This window comes from Ranitomeya imitator, chromosome 9 (assembly GCF_032444005.1).
Source record: "Ranitomeya imitator isolate aRanImi1 chromosome 9, aRanImi1.pri, whole genome shotgun sequence".
In the NCBI taxonomy this organism is placed as follows: domain Eukaryota; kingdom Metazoa; phylum Chordata; class Amphibia; order Anura; family Dendrobatidae; genus Ranitomeya; species Ranitomeya imitator.
The window spans coordinates 53,727,523-53,747,937 of NC_091290.1; the positions used below are offsets into that span (position 1 = coordinate 53,727,523).

Here is a 20,415-nt window from a genome sequence, read left to right on the forward strand (position 1 = left end):
TTGTTGGCTGAATTTGCAGCTGTCCTTGAGATATTATCACTTTTAATTATAGCTTGTTGCCTAGGAGACCGACCACCTCTGCTCTCCACTTTGTAAGCACCACTCGGAAGGTAATGGAGCCATACTGGCCAGCTTCAAAACAAGTACTTACAGGCTCAATAGAAAACACCCTGCTAGCACTGTGGATGCTCTTTCTGCTGGATACCAGCGGTGGTCGGTCTCCAAGGCAACAAGCTGTAAATATAGTGTTAGTATCTCAAAACCGGCTGAAAATGTTATCAAGCAGTAAATTGCAAAATTGTATTGTATTTACAAGCACTGTCCAATAATATTTATGTATGAAGAAGGTAACCATTTATGTAGGCACCACGCAAACACTGTCTCCATATTGTATGGCCACAAGCTGAGCAGGGATTTGTATGTGAAGATAACTGTGCTCCAGCCTCACGATATAAGCTTGTCACGATATAAGCATGTCACGATATAAGCATGTCACGATACGCAGGGCCCCACACGTACTCTCATGCCAGTCGCTGACAGAAGTCCAAATCTCCCTGTGTCAGCAGTGGTGCCACTGTCCGTGCACATAAAGTTATTGCTGCTCCTCTGCCGCTCTCGTTCTGCGCCTGCGCAGCATGGTTTGTCATGTGACCCTGTGTCAGACGGCGCAGGCAAAACAGGAAGTGTCCGAGAGAGAAGCGGAGAGCAGAGTGGAGTCAGCAGCCGCCCGAGAACCATGGCGACCAGTGTCAGCACGCAGCGAGGACCGGTGAGAGGACCTTATCACAGGGGAGGGCAGGCTGGAGGGATGTTCCAGCCCACGGAGGGCAGCTGCTGGGGGACTACAGGTCCCAGCATGCCTCCCATTACAGCCTGTGGTGCTTGTACTGTGGTTGTAGTTCTTTATTTCCTGGAGGAAAGGTGACTCATGGTGTAGTAAGGAGTTTCTGGTGACTACAGGTCTGCGGCAGAGCCTCCATTCATTGCTGGCAGTGCTGCCCCGGGCGCAGTAGTCCCCATCATTGCCATCCCTGGGCGGCGGCGCAGTAGTCTCTATCATTGCCCCCCCCCCCGGGCGCAGTAGTCCCCATCATTGCCCCCCCCTGGGCGCAGTAGTCCCCATCATTGCCCCCCCCAGGCGCAGTAGTCCCCGTCATTGCCCCCCCGGGCGCAGTAGTCCCCTTCATTGCCCCCCCCCCCGGGCGCAGTAGTCCCCATCATTGCCCCCCCCTGGGCGCAGTAGTCCCCATCATTGCCCCCCCCAGGCGCAGTAGTCCCCGTCATTGCCCCCCCGGGCGCAGTAGTCCCCTTCATTGCCCCCCCCCCCCGGGCTCAGTAGTCCCCGTCATTGCCCCCCCGGGCGCGCAGTATTCCCCGTCATTCCCCCCCCGGGCACAGTAGTCCCCGTCATTGCCCCCCCCCGGGCGCAGTAGTCCCCGTCATTGCCCCCCCCCGGGCGCAGTAGTCCCCGTCATTGCCCCCCCCCGGGAGCAGTAGTCCCCGTCATTGCCCCCCCCCGGGCGCAGTAGTCCCCGTCATTGCCCCCCCGGGCGCGCAGTATTCCCCGTCATTCCTCCCCCCCAGGCGCAGTAGTCCCCGTCATTGCCCCCCGGGCGCAGTAGTCCCCGTCATTGCCCCCCGCCCCCATGGGCGCAGTAGTCCCCGTCATTGCCTCCCCCTGGGCGCAGTAGTCCCCGTCATTGCCTCCCCCTGGGCGCAGTAGTCCCCGTCATTGCCTCCCCCTGGGCGCAGTAGTCCCCGTCATTGCCTCCCCCTGGGCGCAGTAGTCCCCGTCATTGCCTCCCCCTGGGCGCAGTAGTCCCCGTCATTGCCTCCCCCTGGGCGCAGTAGTCCCCGTCATTGCCTCCCCCTGGGCGCAGTAGTCCCCGTCATTGCCTCCCCCTGGGCGCAGTAGTCCCCGTCATTGCCTCCCCCTGGGCGCAGTAGTCCCCGTCATTGCCTCCCCCTGGGCGCAGTAGTCCCCGTCATTGCCTCCCCCTGGGCGCAGTAGTCCCCGTCATTGCCTCCCCCTGGGCGCAGTAGTCCCCGTCATTGCCCCCCCTGTGCGCAGTAGTCCCCGTCATTGCCCCCCCCCCCCCCCCGGGTGCAGTACCCGTCATTGCCCCCCCCCGGGTGCAGTAGTCCCCGTTATTGCCCCCCCCCCGGGTGCAGTAGTCCCCGTCATTGCCCCCCCCCCCCCCCGGGAGCAGTAGTCCCCGTCATTGCCCCCCCTGTGCGCAGTAGTCCCCGTCATTGCCCCCCCCCCTCCGGGTGCAGTACCCGTCATTGCCCCCCCCCCGGGTGCAGTAGTCCCCGTTATTGCCCACCCCCCCCCCCCCCCCGGGTGCAGTAGTCCCCGTCATTGCCCCCCCCCCCCCCCCCCGGGAGCAGTAGTCCCCGTCATTGCCCCCCCCGGGCGCAGTAGTCCCCGTCATTGCCCCCCCCGGGCGCAGTAGTCCCCGTCATTGCCCCCCCGGGCGCAGTAGTCCCCGTCATTGCCCCCCCCCCGGGCGCAGTAGTCCCCGTCATTGCCCCCCCCCCCGGGCGCAGTAGTCCCCGTCATTGCCCCCCCGGGCGCAGTAGTCCCCGTGATTGCCCCCCCGGGCGCGCAGTATTCCCCGTCATTCCCCCCCCTCCCCCCCGGGCGCAGTAGTCCCCGTCATTGCCCCCCCCCCCCCCCCCGGGCGCAGTAGTCCCCGTCATTGCCCACCCCCGGGCGCAGTAGTCCCCGTCATTGCCTCCCCCTGGGCGCAGTAGTCCCCGTCATTGCCTCCCCCTGGGCGCAGTAGTCCCCGTCATTGCCTCCCCCTGGGCGCAGTAGTCCCCGTCATTGCCTCCCCTTGGGCGCAGTAGTCCCCGTCATTGCCTCCCCCTGGGCGCAGTAGTCCCCGTCATTGCCTCCCCCTGGGCGCAGTGGTCCCCGTCATTGCCTCCCCCTGGGCGCAGTGGTCCCCGTCATTGCCTCCCCCTGGGCGCAGTAGTCCCCGTCATTGCCTCCCCCTGGGCGCAGTAGTCCCCGTCATTGCCTCCCCCTGGGCGCAGTAGTCCCCGTCATTGCCTCCCCCTGGGCGCAGTAGTCCCCGTCATTGCCTCCCCCTGGGCGCAGTAGTCCCCGTCATTGCCTCCCCCTGGGCGCAGTAGTCCCCGTCATTGTCCCCCCTGGGCGCAGTAGTCCCCGTCATTGTCCCCCCCCCCCCCCGGGCGCAGTGGTCCCCGCCATTGCCTCCCCCCCCCCCGGGCGCAGTGGTCCCCGTCATTGGCTCCCCCCTGGGCGCAGTGGTCCCCGTCATTGGCTCGCCACTGGGCGCAGTAGTCCCCGTCATTGGCTCGCCACTGGGCGCAGTAGTCCCCGTCATTGGCTCCCCCCTGGGCGCAGTAGTCCATGTCATTGCCCCCCCCCCCCCCCCCGGGCGCAGTAGTCCCCGTCATTGCCCCCCCCCCGGGCGCAGTAGTCCCCGTCATTGCCCCCCCCGGGCGCAGTAGTCCCCGTCACTGCCCCCCTGGGCGCAGTAGTCCCCGTCATTGCCCCCCTCCCCCCCCCTCTCCTGGGCGCAGTAGTCTCCATCATTGCTGGCAGTGCTGCCCTGGGCGCAGTAGTCCCCGACTTTGCCCCCCTGGGCGCAGTAGTCTCCATCATTGCTGGCAGTGCTGCCCTGGGCGCAGTAGTCCCCGACTTTGCCCCCCTGGGCGCAGTAGTCTCCATCATTGCTGGCTGTGCTGCCCTGGGCGCAGTAGTCCCTGTCTTTGCCCCCCTGGGCGCAGTAGTCTCCATCATTGCTGGCAGTGCTGCCCTGGGCGCAGTAGTCCTCGTCATTGCCCCCCCTGGGCGCAGTAGTCTCCATCATTGCTGGCAGTGCTGCCCTGGGCGCAGTAGTCCCCGTCATTGAAACCCCCCCCCCACCCCTGGGCGCAGTAGTCCCCGTCATTGCCCCACCTGGGCGCAGTAGTCCCCGTCATTGCCCCCCCCCGGGCGCAGTAGTCCCCGTCATTGCCCCCCCCGGGCGCAGTAGTCCCCGTCATTGCCCCCCCGGGCGCAGTAGTCCCCGTCATTGCCCCCCCGGGCGCAGTAGTCTCCATCATTGCCCCCCCGGGCGCAGTAGTCTCCATCATTGCCTCCCTGGGCCCAGTAGTCTCCATCATTGTCCCATAACCTTTTATTGTCTGTCCGCACGGCCGTGTGAGGCTTTTTCTTCTCTTTTCAGGACAAGATGTCGCTCTGAATAACATCCTTCATTTTTCCGTACAAAATTGTGCTGGAAAATAGGGAAAAACCTTCCACTTGCAGTGAGATGCTGACAGCAAAACGCAATCCTGACCAGCCCTGTATAACATCATTCAGTGAAATAAATGCATCTGTACCTCCGCTTTCCCTACACTAATGAGGCTCTGACTAGTTGATGGGACGTTAGTTCCCCAGACGAGTCCTCCCTCTTTCCATGTTATCACATCCCTCTCTGCGTGATAACATTTGCACCAGCGGCCTCATTGCTGCTCTTGCAATTCTGCGCACGTGAGAATCTCATTCACTGCGTCTCTGAAGGTAGCTGTCCGCTTTCCAGCTCCAGAGGTGCACTGTCCATGACTGGGAGTTCAGAAGATGGTTTCCAGACATGCAGAGTGCGTGCCTCTGAAGTTGGGAAGCGCACACCTGGCTTCAGGGACACAGTGACTCTGATCACTTTGAAAGAGGGCTGACTCATCTAGAGAACTAATACCCCATCAACTAGTCAAAGCCTCATTAGCATAGGGAAGGCAGAGGTTATAATTTTGTGGGGGTTTTTTTTTTTTTTTTTTTTAAAGCCTTTATTTAACTGAATGATATTATACATGGCTGGTTATGGAGATAGAGTAATCACAAATAGAAATCAAAAATATATCACCGCACTACTCCAGACATGTATAAAGACTATGACACTGGAGGAGTAATTGGGAGGATGCTAAATAGAGGAACTTGCTGTGGTTGCACCAAGGATACGGATCTGGGAGAGAAAGGGAGTGTTTTATTACCAACAAGACTAGTAATGAGAATTCTATGTACAATGAATTGTAATATGTGTCTGCAGTTATACTTACTGACGTACCGTAAGGCAGTGTGACCACTTGCAGATTGATATTGGTGGAAAGTTGGTAGTATAGTCCGTTGACACTGCGTGAATAGGCTGTTATTTAGAAGCAGATATGGTATCCTGCTAGGTTGCCCCTAGTTTAAGCACAATAGATATTCGTTGTAAAATTGTCTAGTTGGGATATAGTGAGCTTAGTGATCAATAGTTCTAGCAGTGAGTGGATAATACAGTATTTAGTAACCGTACACTTGTGTACCAAATCAGGGTTTAAGTGGTAGTCACTGTGTTGATCCTTGATGTGGGAAGGCGAGTAATGTGCCCGTATCCGAAAGACGGACTGCTATGCTGCAGAAGGCGAACGCAGTTGTGTGCGGGAACTGCTGCACTGGGAGCCGGCAATAACCACAGGTGCCCCGGACGGAAGCATGCTGTTTGCGGCGGTAGTGGAGTGGGCTTCTTTTCGCGGTGACGTCACCGACTAGGGAAAGGACAGGTGCGCGGAAGGAACAAGGAGCCAACGCGTTTTGAGGGACAGCAGCCCTCTTCGTCAGGGTAGTTACTGTCTGTCTTGCTCCGTCCTTATATAGGTGCAGGGTTATCCTTCTCAATTGAGCACAGCTGCGGTCAGTCTAATAGGCTATGTGCACACATTGCGGATTTTGCTGCTGATCCGCCGCTGTGGATTCGCAGCAATTCTCCATGAGTTTACAGTACCATGTAAACCTATGGAAAACAAAATCCGCAGTGCACATTCTTTGTGCGGGTTCCGCTGCGGTTTACATCTGTGCCCTAATAGGATTCCGCAGGTGTAAAACCGCAGGTGGAATCCACACAAAAACCGCAGGAAATCCGCGGTAAATCAGCAGGTAAAACGCAGTGCTTTTCCTTGGCCCAAGTGCATAACCGTACATTTATCTACATTAAACGTCAGCTGCCATTGTAGCTTTCTTATGACGATCGACCTTTGGCTAACCTCCACAGAAGGACTTGGAATACAGGGGTCCTACAACAGGTCCCCAGCTGCCGTGGTATCTCATGGGTTCTCCGTTTTTTGGCTGCTGCAGCCAACAATCTAATGTGTATGGAAGTCTCCTGATTCTCCCCAGGCAGATGATGTTGGGGGTGGAGTGGGGATCAGAATTATTTAAATGCCCAGCTCTTTTGTTCTTCCAGGAGATAAGCCACAGAGATGTCTGATATCCGCTTACTCCTTTTCTCCATTAAAGCAGCCAAATTGAGCATGCATGTGTATGCAGAATCTGTCTGCTGAGCAGACAGTGAGCCAACAACTGTCCTGACTATATGGACACCCTGAGACCCGTATTTGTGACCATATTATGAAGAGGAGGTGCTAGTAATTATCCGTTTATGCTTTTCAGCCAGCTGCTTGGCAAATTAACAACTTTCTTATCTTATGATTGCCTTGGCCTTCACATGACAAGTATGGCACTTCCTCTGATTATACATTAGCTGGTGTCCAGATTGTAGGACTTCTGCATAGGGAGGATCTAATACAAGAGGCATCTTCTAGTAATGTCTAATGCACAAATTCTCAAAATTGCTAAACCAAATGACCCCCTATGCAAATAAATCATAGAAAAGTGCATCCAAGGCTATGGTCACACACTCAGCAGCATCTTTTAAGGTTTGGATTTGGGGCATTTTGTAACTCTAGTAGTTGGTACATTAATCACACTCTTAACATGTGTAAATAAAACCTTTTATTGTGAAATAAAAAAAAAAAACAAATGTATGATTTTCAAAAATGCACATAAGTTTTCTGAAAGTGGATTCCTGGCACATTGTTATAGTGCCACTCTGCACTTTGTACATAAAGCCACCTTCTTGCACTTTTATCACATTGTGATATTTCATTACAAATTCCTAGAAGTTTTGGCTACAGATTTGAGTCTGAAAGATCACTAGACATTCAACATCTCCTAAAAATAATTTTGAGATGTGCAGAGTCCGCATGTACCACATATTCTTATAAAAACCAGAACTAGAGACACCTAAAACCTGGTTTTAAGCTGGAAAGTGAGAAAATGTCATTTCTGATGGAACTCTGCTGACCTTATCAGGGTCTTGTCATAAAGCTGATCTAGAGCCTTTAAAGGGCCTCTGTCGTCACAGAATGACTGTTCACACCAAGTACAGGCGCCCGGTGCTTCATGGCGGCCAATCATTTGTATGCACCTTCCTACCTGCTTGGTTTCAATCTATCTCCTCCCTTCTGATTGGCTGCAATAATGCACCTAGTGCCTGTACTTGGTGTGAACAGTCATCCTGTGTTGACTGAGTCCCTTTTTAAAGCCTAAAAAAAGGCCTCCATGGGATAAGAGTTCAATGACTGATCCCAGTGGGATAGACCACTAGGACCCCTAAACTGAGGCTCTGCCAGCCTGCAGTACCACCATAAATGGAGCAGAGGTGCGCATGTTTGAACTCCACCCAGTTCATTGTCAGCGGCCTAAAATTTGCCTCGTATAGCTTTCTCCTTTCTGCAGTAGCCCCATGGACTGTAAATGAAGCAAAGCTCGAGCATCCGCACCAAAGCTTCTTAAAGATGGGGCTGCAATGCCCTGATCTCAGGGTTGCAGAGTCTACATTTCTGGATCACTTGGCGAGGATGGGGAATGCCATGGTTTTAACCCTTTAAGTGATCCCTTGCCCAGACCTAGAAAATGCCCTTGATGGAGAGGTGCTTAATAGCACCTCATAAAAACAGTAGGCTTGGGTGCATGTATTTCTGGGTTTAGACCCTAGAGAAAAGAGAACCTGTACACTCAAAGGAAAACGGACATCAAATGAGTAGAATGGGCTTTATACGTACAAGCATGCTCATGTGTTTCTGTAAATTACGTGGAAATCGGTGCACAAAGCCATACTCGCCTCTCCTCTCGCTCTAGCCCTGGGTTCATCCATGGGGCAGCTCACATCAACGTTTTTTTTTTCCTCAGGCGTATTGGACGTGTGTGTGTGTAAAATTGCAGCGAGAAAAAAATCGCACAGAATTCGGACCATGCGAGTGCTGTCTTGATTTTTACACACTGATGTCCTTTGAAAAGCCGGCAATTCATCTGCCGCATACAGTAAAATCACAGCGTGACAAGTTAGAATAGATATATACACATAGAATAGATATACAATGTCATACATACATATATGCCGGCAATTCGGCAGTAACGTAAAGTGAAATCACAGCAGGAGCTGACTGGATAGAATAGATGGATTACATACAGTATAACTATCTGGAATAGGTAGTTTTACTGATGTCAGTCACATATGCAATTAGTACAGCGTGTGCAGCTTACTGTACATGTATTTAATAAGATTATTTTTCTGAAAAAAAATGGCATGGGCTCCCGCCTAATTTTCTTAAGCAGCAGAGGGAAAGCCGACGATTGGGGAAGATGTTTATAGCCTGGGAAGGGGGTAATACCCATGGAGCTTCCCAGACTATTAATATCAGCTCACAAATGTATACATAGCCTTTACTGGCTGTTAAAATGGGGGACCCCCAAAAACTGACAAAGGGTCCCCCTATAATAACCAGCAAAGGTTATGCAGACCGCTGCGGGCTGATATTAATAGCCTAGAAAGGTCGCATCTGTAAGATGCACCATTTCTGGTAGTTAGAGTCGCTCTTCCCACTTGCCCTGTAGCGGTGGCAAGTGGGTGATAGTTGGGTGGGGGGGGTGGTGGGGAGGGGGTTGATGTCACCTTTGTATTGTCAGGTGACATCAAGCAACGAGGTTATTAATGGAGAGACATCAATAAGACACCCCCATTTCTAACCCCACAGTCATATCGCATAAAACACACAGCTGTATATCTTGCGTCTGTTCAACAGCCGCAACACCTGCAGGGTGCCTGTTTGTTGGGCAATCGCTGTGGCATATACAGTTAGGTCCATATATATTTGGACAGAGACAACATTTTTCTAATTTTGGTTATAGACATTACCACAATGAATTTTAAACAAAACAATTCAGATGCAGTTGAAGTTCAGACTTTCAGCTTTCATTTAAGGGTATCCACATTAAAATTGGATGAAGGGTTTAGGAGTTTCAGCTCCTTAACATGTGCCACCCTGTTTTTAAAGGGACCAAAAGTAATTGGACAGATTCAATAATTTTAAATAAAATGTTCATTTTTAGTACTTGGCTGAAAACCCTTTGTTGGCAATGACTGCCTGAAGTCTTGAACTCATGGACATCACCAGATGCTGTGTTTCCTCCTTTTTGATGCTCTGCCAGGCCTTCACTGCAGTGGTTTTCAGTTGCTGTTTGTTTTGGGGCCTTTCTGTCTGAAGTTTAGTCTTTAACAAGTGAAATGCTGCTCAATTGGGTTGAGATCAGGTGACTGACTTGGCCATTCAAGAATATTCCACTTCTTTGCTTTAATAAACTCCTGGGTTGCTTTGGCTTTATGTTTTGGGTCATTGTCCATCTGTAGTATGAAACGACGACCAATCAGTTTGGCTGCATTTGGCTGGATCTGAGCACACAGTATGTTTCTGAATACCTCAGAATTCATTCGGCTGCTTCTGTCCTGTGTCACATCATCAATAAACACTAGTGACCCAGTGCCACTGGCAGCCATGCATGCCCACGCCATCACACTGCCTCCGCCGTGGTTTACAGATGATGTGCTATGCTTTGGATCATGAGCTGTACCACGCCTTCGCCATACTTTTCTCTTTCCATCATTCTGGTAGAGGTTGATCTTGGTTTCATCTGTCCAAAGAAAGTTCTTTCAGAACTTTGCTGACTTTTTTAGATGTTTTTTAGCATAGTCCAGTTGAGCCTTTTTATTCTTGATACTTATGAGTGGCTTGCACCGTGCAGTGAACCCTCTGTATTTACTTTCATGCAATCTTCTCTTTACGGTAGATTTGGATATTGATACGCCTACCTCCTGGAGAGTGTTGGTCACTTGGTTGGTTGTTGTGAAGGGGTTTCTCTTCACCATGGAGATTATTCTGCGATCATCCACCACTGTTGTCTTCCGTGGGCGCCCAGGTCTTTTTGCATTGATGAGTTCACCAGTGCTTTCTTTCTTTCTCAGGATGTACCAAATTGTAGATTTTGCCACTCCTAATATTGTAGCAATTTCTCGGATGGGTTTTTTCTGTTTTCGCAGCTTAACAATTGCTTGTTTCACCTGCATGGAGAGCTCCTTTGACCGCATGTTTATTTCACAGCAAAATCTTCCAAATGCAAGCACCACACCTCAAATCAACGCCAGGCCTTTTATCTGCTTAATTGAGAATGACATAACGAAGGGATTGCCCACACCTTTCCATGAAATAGCTTTGGATTCAATTGTCCAATTACTTTTGGTCCCTTTAAAAACAGGGGGGCACATGTTAAGGAGCTGAAACTCCTAAACCCTTCATTCAATTCTAATGTGGATACCCTCAAATGAAAGCTGAAAGTCTGAACTTCAGCTGCATCTGAATTGTTTAGTTTAAAATTCATTGTGGTAATGTCTGTAACCAAAATTAGAAAAATGTTGTCTCTGTCCAAATATATATGGACCTAACTGTATGTTACTGCTGTTGAACAGCCACGAGACATGCAGCCACGGTGATTCGAACATAGTATTCAAGCACACCGAAGACGCTTTATTGATGCATGAGCATGCTCGAATAACATGCTCGCTCATCACTAACCAGCATCCCTTCCTACGTCCGGCTTTTAAAAAGACTAGAAGACCCCCTTTAACATTATAGCTAAACGTACTACTTGCTATCGAAGGCTTGCTCAATAGGTCGCACCATTCAGGGGCGGCCATAGGCATGTCAGAGGGCACTGATTGTAAGTGTATTTCACATGAAATTAGAAATCAAAATGAGTTTCTATCTCTTCTATCCTGAATAAAGCCTGATTGTTGACCACTGCAGTGATTTTTGGGGATTAGACTAGTTTCACTATTAAGTTTTCAGCATTGATTTATTTCTTATGTACTTTAATCTGGTAGGTGCTTTGCCTAAAGCATCCACAGGTTACTGTTCAGATACCGCTTCTGGTCCTTGCTGACCGGCTCGGCTCCAGGGGTGACCTTTCAGTGATGGCCCAGGTGACCACTTCAGTCAATCTCTTGGCTTATCAGTGATGTAATGTAGACAGGCACTGAGCCCAATGATTGGCTGCAGCGGTCACGTCCTATATAGTTGTGGCCAAGCTGCATTGGTGACCTCAACAGAGACCAGAGTAGTAGAGAGTTGTCACTGGAGCAGGGGACTTTGAGCATTGACTGAGTCCATTTTCAACTATCGCAAACAAATAAACGTAAAATACTTTTATTTGCAGGAGAACAATATTAAGACTCCATGCACATGTCTAATCGGAATCCACCAAGAGCGATGGGTTCAGCCAACGGTCTGATTCGTTTGGTGTCTTCGAGAGACTGACGGTCGGGAGAGATGTGGATCGCGCATGTGTGGTTTTGGACTGCCGATCACATTGTTCTCCCTGAGATAAGCCGCCGGCCGTGGTGACAGTTCTTGTCTTCTTCATAAATACCATAAGAGTGCTCGGCCGAGCAAGCGCTCCTATGTATGGGAGAGTCGGTTAAGATGGCCGAACGATGCTTCGGAAAATCGCCAACCGCCATCTAATTTTTATATCCTGCTTTATATTTAGGGACCCAGTAGAATCTGAATGAATGTGTAACTTGATGATTATTATTATTCTTTTAAACAAATTATAAATAAGGTAAACTCGATGCAGTAATAGGATTTTTCAACAATAATTGTTCTGTTTTATAAAGATTTTATTTTTTAATTAAAAAAAGAATAAAGTATGTAATGAGTCTATAAGGGATGCAGAAATGCTTCTTAATAGGGTATTTGCCGTAGCTCCGAAATAAAATGTGAAAAAAAAAAAGCATGTGTCCTTGAAAGAGGCATTGTTGGCTCCATTTATTATAATATACCCGAGGATTAAGGGATTGTGATCTTGAAAGATAATTATGTTTAACAAACGAGGAGAGCTTTAAGAGTGTCACTTTGAGAAACCTAGTAAAGAGGAGTTGACAGTCGCTTATGGCGGCATTTACTGTAAATGGCACAATCGCAGGGTGCTGATGAGCCGGGAACCGGATGAAGGCTACCTTGGCTGCCATGTTAGGTCTCCGGTAAAGTCCAGCCTGTGACTGGGCTTCCTAGAAGAATATTATTTTTACTGTATACTGCAATTTTGAAGTGTTGCAGAATATAGAAAAGCGATCAGTTGATTGCAGGTTCATGTCTGCTAGGGAAAATAAAAGGCTAAAAAAGTTAGAAAAATTGGAATTGGCACCACCTTCCTTACATTGTGTGTGTGTGTAATTTTCTTACAAATGCAAAATCTATATCTACTATATAATTGTCTAAGGGTCACTTCCGTCTTTCTGTCTGTCCTCCTGTCACGGTTATTCATTCGGTGATATGTTTATTTTTTATTTTTTAACCTGTGACAAACCTGGCTGGGCAATATACTACGTAGCTGGGCAATATACTACGTGACTGGCCAATATACTACGTGGCTCTGTGCTGTATACTACGTGACTGGGCAATATACTACGTAGCTGGGCAATATACTACGTGACTGGCCAATATACTACGTGGCTCTGTGCTGTATACTACGTGACTGGGCAATATACTACGTGACTGGGCAATATACTACGTGACTGGGCAATATACTACGTGACTGGGCAATATACTACGTGACTGGCCAATATACTACGTGGCTCTGTGCTGTATACTACGTGACTGGGCAATATACTACGTGGCTGGGCAATATACTACGTGGCTGGGCAATATACTACGTGGCTGGGCAATATACTACGTGGCTGGGCAATATACTACGTGGGCCGTGCAATATACTACGTGGGCCGTACAATATACTACGTGGGCATGCATATTCTAGGATACCCGATGCGTTAGAATCGGGCCACCATCTAGTATATATATAATTGTCTAAGGAGTACTTCCGTCTGTTATGGAAATCCCACGTCGCTGATTGGTCGCGCCCAGCCAATCAGCGACAGGCAGTCCAGCCGCGAATTGGCCCCTCCCTACTCTCGTCCAGTCAGTGCTCCCTCCATACTGTCCTCCAGTCAGCGCCCACATAGCGTTTTAGCAGTCCATTAAACGGACTGCGTTACACCGCGCCATAAAGTAGTCCGTTAACGCTGCTATTAACCCTGTGTGACCAACTTTTTACTATTGATGCTGCCTATGCAGCATCAATAGTAAAAACATATATAATGTTAAAAATAATTTAAAAAAAAAATCATTATTCTCACCTTCCGGCGTCCGCGGCAGCCTTTCCCGCTCCTCGCGACGCTCCGGTCCCAAGAATGTATTGCGGTAATGACCCCCGATGACGTAGCGGTCTCGCGAGACCACTACATCATCACGGGTTATTGCCGCAAGGCATTACTGGTAACAAAGCGTCTTGAGGAGCATCGCCAAAGGCCTGGGCTGGTTCTGGTTTAAATTCTCTTTTTTAACAGGGATGTGGTGCCCACATTGCTGTGGGCTGTGCTGCGTGTGCTGTGCTGTGCTGTGTGCTGTGCTGTGTGCTGTGCTGTGTGCTGTGCTGTGGGCTGTGCTGTGGGCTGTGCTGTGGGCTGTGCTGTGTGGGCTGTGCTGCGTGGGCTGTGCTGTGTGCTGCGTGGGCTGTGCTGTGTGCTGCGTGGGCTGTGCTGTGTGCTGTGCTGCGTGGGCTGTGCTGTGGACTGTGCTGCGTGGGCCGTGAGACTCTTTCACCCGGGGCCCTCAAAAACTTGGAGCTGGCCCTGGCTTCACTGATTGTTTGCGGCCGGGCGGGCGAGACCAATCAGCGACAGGCGCAGTCCGCCCGCGAATTGGCGCAGGATTTGAACCACGCTTCGCTAATTGGTCGCACCCAGCCGGCCGAATCCTGTGTATTCATTGCATTATTCTGAAATCTTCATAAATAAACTACATACATATTCTAGAATACCCGATGCTTTAGAATCGGGCCACCATCTAGTTATGCATATTTGCTATGTACATGAAAGTCTGATCTATAAAAACATGATTAATGACTAAGCCTTATGCTAAATGCCAAAAAGAGGAGAGGGCAGGTTAATATGAAACATCAGAATTTTTGTTGTTGTTTTCGTCTCCTTAACCCCTTAGCGACCGCCGATACGCCTTTTAACGGCGGCCGCTAAAAGTAAATAGCGCCCCCCAGAGTCGGATTTTCTCCGGGGTCTCGGCTGCCGGGGGTAGCCGAGACCCCAGAGAACATGATTCGGGGGGTTTTTAATTAACCGTTTACCGGCGATCGCAAAAAAAAACAAAAAAAAAAACCGCGATCTTTTTAATTTCTCTGTCCTCCGATGTGATCGCACATCGGAGGACAGAGAAAAGGGGTCCCAGGTGGCCCCCCAATACTTATCTGTCTCCCCCGGTGCTCCTCGTGGCTCCCGGTGGGCGCCGCCATCTTCAAAATGGCGGGCGCAGTGCGCCCGCCCCCGCGAGAATCTTTGGGGTCTCGGCTGCTGGGGGTAGCCGAGACCCCAAAGAGCATGATCGGGGTCGGTTTTACCGACCCCTGTTTTGCGATCGCCGGTAATTAACTGTTTACTGGCGACCGCAAAAAAAAAAAAAGTAAAGTGTAATTCTCTGTCCTCTGATGTGATCGCACATCAGAGGACAGAGAAATAGGGGGATTCGGGGACCCTATTATACTCACCTGTGTCCCTGGATCCTCCTGCTGCTCCACCTGGCCGCCGGCAAAAGAAAATGGCGGGCGCATGCGCTGTGCGCCCGCCATCTGTCTCCATCTGCTGGCCGGCAGGAGAACAGCAGTTGGGGCTAAAATTAGGGTTAGGCTTAGGGCTAGGGTTAGGACTAGGGTTAGGGTTGGGGCTAAATTTAGGGTTAGGCTTCTTTCACACTTACGTCGGTACGGGGCCGTCGCAATGCGTCGGCCCGACATACCGACGCACGTTGTGAAAATTGTGCACAACGTGGGCAGCGGCTGTAGTTTTTCAACGCATCCACTGCCCAATCTATGTCCTGGGGAGGAGGGGGCGGAGTTACGGCCACGCATGCGCGGTCAGAAATGGCGGATGCGACGTACAAAAAAAACGTTTCATTGAACGTTTTTTGTGCCGACGGTCCGCCAAAACACAACTGATCCAGTGCACGACGGACGCGACATGTGGCCATCCATCACGATCCGTCGGCAATACAAGTCTATGGGCAAAAAACGCATCCTGCGGGCACATTTGCAGGATCCGTTTCTTGTCCAAAACGACGGATTGCGACAGATGCCAAACGACGCAAGTGTGAAAGTAGCCTTAGGGTTGGGGCTAAAGTTAGGGTTGGTATTAGGGTTAGGGTTGGCATTAGGGTTACGCTTGGGATTAGGGTTAGGTTTGGGATTAGGGTTAAGGTTAGGGGTGTATTGGGATTAGGGTTAGGTTTGAGGTTAGGGTTGAGATTAGGATTAGGGGTGTGTTGGATTTCGGGTTTTGATTAGGGTTAGGGTTGACATTAGGGTTGTTTTGGGCTAAGGGTTGTGATTATGGTTAGGCTTAGTGATTAGGATTATGGATCAGGTTGGGATTAGGGTTAGGGGTGTGTTGGGGTTAGGGTTGGAGCTAGAATTGGGGGGGTTTCCACTGTTTAGGTACATCAGGGGGTCTCCAAACACGACAGCCAATTTTGCGCTCAAAAAGTCAAATGGTGCTCCCTCCCTTCTGAGCTCTGCCGTGCGCCCAAACAGTGGGTTACCCCCACATATGGGGCATCAGCGTACTCGGGATAAATTGGACAACTTCTGGGGTCCAATTTCTCTTGTTACCCTTGTGAAAATAAAAACTTGGGGGCTAAAAAATCTTTTTTGTGGAAAAATATATATATATTTTTTTTTTTTATGACTCTGCATTATAAACTTCTGTGAAGCACTTGGGCATTCAAAGTTCTCACCACACATCTATATAAGTTCCTTGGGGGGTCTAGTTTCCAAAATGGGGTTACTACTGTTTAGGTACATCAGGGGCTCTGCAAACGCAACATAACGCCCACAGACCATTCTATCTAAGTCTGCATTCCAAAACGGCGCTCCTTCCCTTCCGAGCTCTGCCGTGTGCCCAAACAGTGGTTTACCTCCACATATGGGGCATCAGCGTACTCAGGATAAATTGGACAACAACTATTGCAGTCCAATTTCTCCTGTTACCCTTGTGAAAATAAAAACTTGGGGGCTAAAAAATCTTTTTTGTGGAAAAAAAAATATATTTTTTATTTTCACGACTCTGCATTATAAACTTCTGTGAAGCACTTGGGCATTCAAAGTTCTCACCACACATCTAGATAAGTTCCATGGGGGGTCTAGTTTCCAAAATGGGGTAACTTGTGGGGGATTTCTACTGTTTAGGCACACAGGGGCTCTCCAAACGCGACATGGCGTCCAATCTCAATTCCAGCCAATTCTACATTGAAAAAGTAAAACGGCGCTCCTTCACTTCCAAGCTCTGCGGTGCGCCCAAACAGTGGTTTACCCCCACATATGGGGTATCGACGTACTCAGGAGAAATCGCACAACAACTTTTGTGGTCTAATTTCTCCTGTTACCCTTGTGAAAATAAGAATTTGTGGGCAAAAAGATCATTTTTGTGTAAACAAAAGCGATTTTTTTTTTTTTTTTTTTTTTTTTTTTAATTTTCACTGCTCTACGTTATAAACTTCTGTGAAGCACTTGGGGGTTCAAAGTACTCATCATACATCTAGATGAGTTCCTTAAGGGGTCTAGTTTCCAAAATGGTGTCACTTGTGGGGGTTTCCACTGTTTAGGCACATCAGGGGCTCTCTAAACGTGACATGGCGTCTGATCTCAATTCCAGCCAATTCTGCATTGAAAAAGTCAAACGGCGCTCCTTCACTTCTAAGTTCTGTGGTGCGCCCAAAAAGTGGTTTACCCCCACATATGGGGTATTGGCGTATTCAGGAGAAATTGCATAACAAAATTTATGGTTACATTTCTGTTTTTACACTTGTGAAAATAAAAAAAATAGTTCTGAATTAAGATGTTTGCAAAAAAAAGTTAAATGTTCATTTTTTCCTTCCACATTGTTTCAGTTCCTGTGAAGCACGTAAAGGGTTAATAAACTTCTTGAATGTGGTTTTGAGAACCTTGAGGGGTGTAGTTTTTAGAATGGTGTCACACTTCATTATTTTCTATCATATAGACCCCTCAAAATGACTTCAAATGTGATGTGGTCCCTAAAAAAAAAATGGTGTTGTAAAAATGAGAAATTGCTCGTCAACTTTTAACCCTTAACTCCCTAACAAAAAAAAATTTGTTTCCAAAATTGTGCTGATGTAAAGTAGACATGTGGGAAATGTTATTTATTAACTATTTTTCGTGACATATCTCTCTGATTTAAGGGCATAAAAATACAAAGTTTGAAAATTGCAAAATTTTAAAAATTTTCGCCATATTTCCGTTTTTTTCATAAATAATCGCAAGTAATATCTAAGAAATTTTACCACTAACATGAAGTACAATATGTCACGAAAAAACAATCTCAGAATCAGCGGGATCCGTTGAAGCGTTCCAGAGTTATAACCTCATAAAGTGACAGTGGTCAGAATTGCAAAAATTGGCTCGGTCACTAAGGGGTTAAAGCAATAGGAAAAAAAATACATTTATTTATTTTTTTGTGTGTGTGTGTGTGTACCCCACAATGTTATCAATAAATAGTTCAGCTTGACTTACAAAAAACAAGCACTCATTTATACAGCTCCATCGATGGTAAAATAAAACAGTGACTGGTCTCTGAAAATGGTTTCTAAAAACAAATTTTTGTTTCTACAAATTTCAAAAGTTTTTATCACTTGCCAATGTTTTTTTTTTTTTTTCAAAAATGTATTTATTATTTTTTAATCTTTACAATGGCACCAACCTGAAGAATCCGGATTCCAGGTCCTTTTTTACCGCACACTGTACTCCAAAATGGTATTATTCAAAACTACAACTCGTCCCACAAAAAAAAACTCTTCTACAACTTTATTGATAGAAAATGAAAATTCTTGCTCTAGGATGAAGTAGAGGAGGGGAAAAAAAAAATGAAAGCGTGAAAACCGCCTGTAGCAGGAAGTGCTGCTCGATTTTGATCTAATGTACGATTATTTCTTTTCTATCCTGAAAAGATAAATTCTGGAATGCAAGAATTGCAGCCACTGCAGTAATGATCTGCGTACGGCTTCTCGTCACATTAGCCAATTCAAGCGGATTGTGTCATAATTACAGTGTTTGTCACCCACAGATTCAGGGGAAATTATCTCATTTGGAGAACTGTAAAGCGCACAACTGGCAGCGGCATGCTGTTATACGTCACCTCTGGGCACGTATAATCATAAAATCCAGCAGGCGGGTACCGCTCCCATTACGTGGATGCACAGGATGAAGGAGCTGATCCCGTCACCTACACACAGAAGACGGCGCCATTCCCGTTTCCTAATGTATGAGGATGGTGTGTTATCACTTGAGGAGCCCACAACCCCCCCCAGGGGCTGTCAAATGTTCGCCAAACTACTATTCCTTCCGATGTCCCCCATACCCATGCCAGCTGAAGAGCATGTATTCTATGGGACTAATAGGTGTCTTGCTGTGAAGCACAGGATCGGGCACTATGACATCCAGCATGCCTGATCCCTTCCCCCGTTCCTTTGGAGGCGTCCTTAATTCCAGTTTCGGTGGAGACTGTATATATTTGGGACTTCACTTACTGCAAGTTGCAATCCCGTGCCATTGAAGTGGTTAAGATGCTGCAGATCACGCGGAGCTGTTTGCTGAGCTGTCGGCTGTAGTTTGTTTGTTTTCCCTTGGCCAAATCTTGGGAAATAATAAAGAAACAGCCATTTAAGCGTCCTTTTCTATCAAGTGTATTTATTGGCAAAGAGAACGGCGGCAACAAGTCAGCGCAGGACAAAGCCGCACATCCCGTAGGTCGCTTTCTCACAGCAGGTTCAGTCCATTGTAAAGACGTCACACAGCGTTTATCCCGGCCCTAAAAGTGCGGGCAATTTAGCGGCCGTGTCGGCATCAAATGATTGTGTCAAAATGTGCCCGAAACCGATTTCTATTTCCAGCAGCAAAAAAATGACTGCCGTCTAAACACACAAGAGCAGAAAATGAGATTTCATTAGTGTTGGAGATGGAGGAACAGAACTCTGAGACCTCTTGGCGGACCCCTGAATCATTTCATTCCTATTACGCCAGGGAGAGTGGCACGTAGTAATGGAGACATTAAAAAGGGCTGTAATGATATGCGCAAATTGTGTCCTAGTGCAGGGCCTGGGCTCGGGTGCAGGACACGGAGGTCCTGGTGGTCCGTAATTCTTCATTCTCTGCTGTCGGCAAAACTAAATTGTCTAACGGAAAGATTGGCCGTTATGGTCATTGTTACCAATGTAAACATTTCTGTCCAAAAACCACCCTACAGCCGAGGGCATCTCACAATGCAGACCCCTGTGAGGGCCGGAGTATTGCCCGATCTGTGTGTATATAGGCATATAGTGGCTTGTACAGGATTGCAGAGTTGTATAAAGCCCCCTTTTTGCCCATTACATAGGAAGTTGCCTTATTTCTGCAGCGAGCATTGCCGGTCTAAGTTCACCATTGACTATTCTAAACAGATCATGTATTTTTCCGCTCACGTTAGCGTCATTAATGATGTCTGTCTTCTGCTGGTTTTGATGGGAGTTATTTTGACTATTATTGGCATCAAAACATTTGAAAGTAGAATCCTATCTGACCGCCCGTGGCTCTCTTCACACGTGCATTAATGGGGTCCTTTGGGCGTTTGCAGTATTTTGATGGCAGGAATAGCACTTGTCAGGACCCAATGGGACGCCATTAAAGTTCGTCAGGATCAAAATTGTTCTATGGAATCTGGGCAGACCAGCATGTGAGGGATGAGCGGCCATGATAAATGTTTATTCCAGTCACCTATTTGGAGAAGTCTTATTTCACTTTGCCATTTCTTACCACTACATGATCAGTCCGCAAACATTACAAGAGTATACGTACGTGTTTTGAGGATCAGATCCCTTCACTTTTGCAAGACTACAAAATGTGTCTGTGTATAGATTGGCAGGTATCTGCTACAGACAATCCATTAACTAGTGAAATATTGATCTGCTAGGTTGGGTTCTGGCATAGGCTGGTGACCGAGCTGCCAGGTACTGTACCTTGTGAACTGCAGTGAGCGACCGCTCGGTGCAGATCAACAGACTCTCACCAATTGGATCTTTTTTACTTTTTCAGTTGCCCTTTTACCATAAAGTCTGCTTTTGCAACTGAACCCTATTGAA

At 48.5% G+C, this 20,415-nt stretch overlaps 1 protein-coding gene across 1 annotated transcript in view; it reads left to right on the forward strand.

The window, feature by feature from the left end:
• The first annotated feature begins 662 nt into the window (after nt 1-662).
• Nucleotides 663-20,415, forward strand: part of TOLLIP (toll interacting protein) — a 46,642-nt gene continuing 26,889 nt past the window's right edge. Inside the window, exon 1 of the mRNA XM_069739391.1 lies at nt 663-769. Coding sequence (XP_069595492.1) covers nt 737-769 — 33 coding nt within the window. The 5' untranslated portion in view covers nt 663-736. The remainder of the gene's footprint in view (nt 770-20,415) is intronic.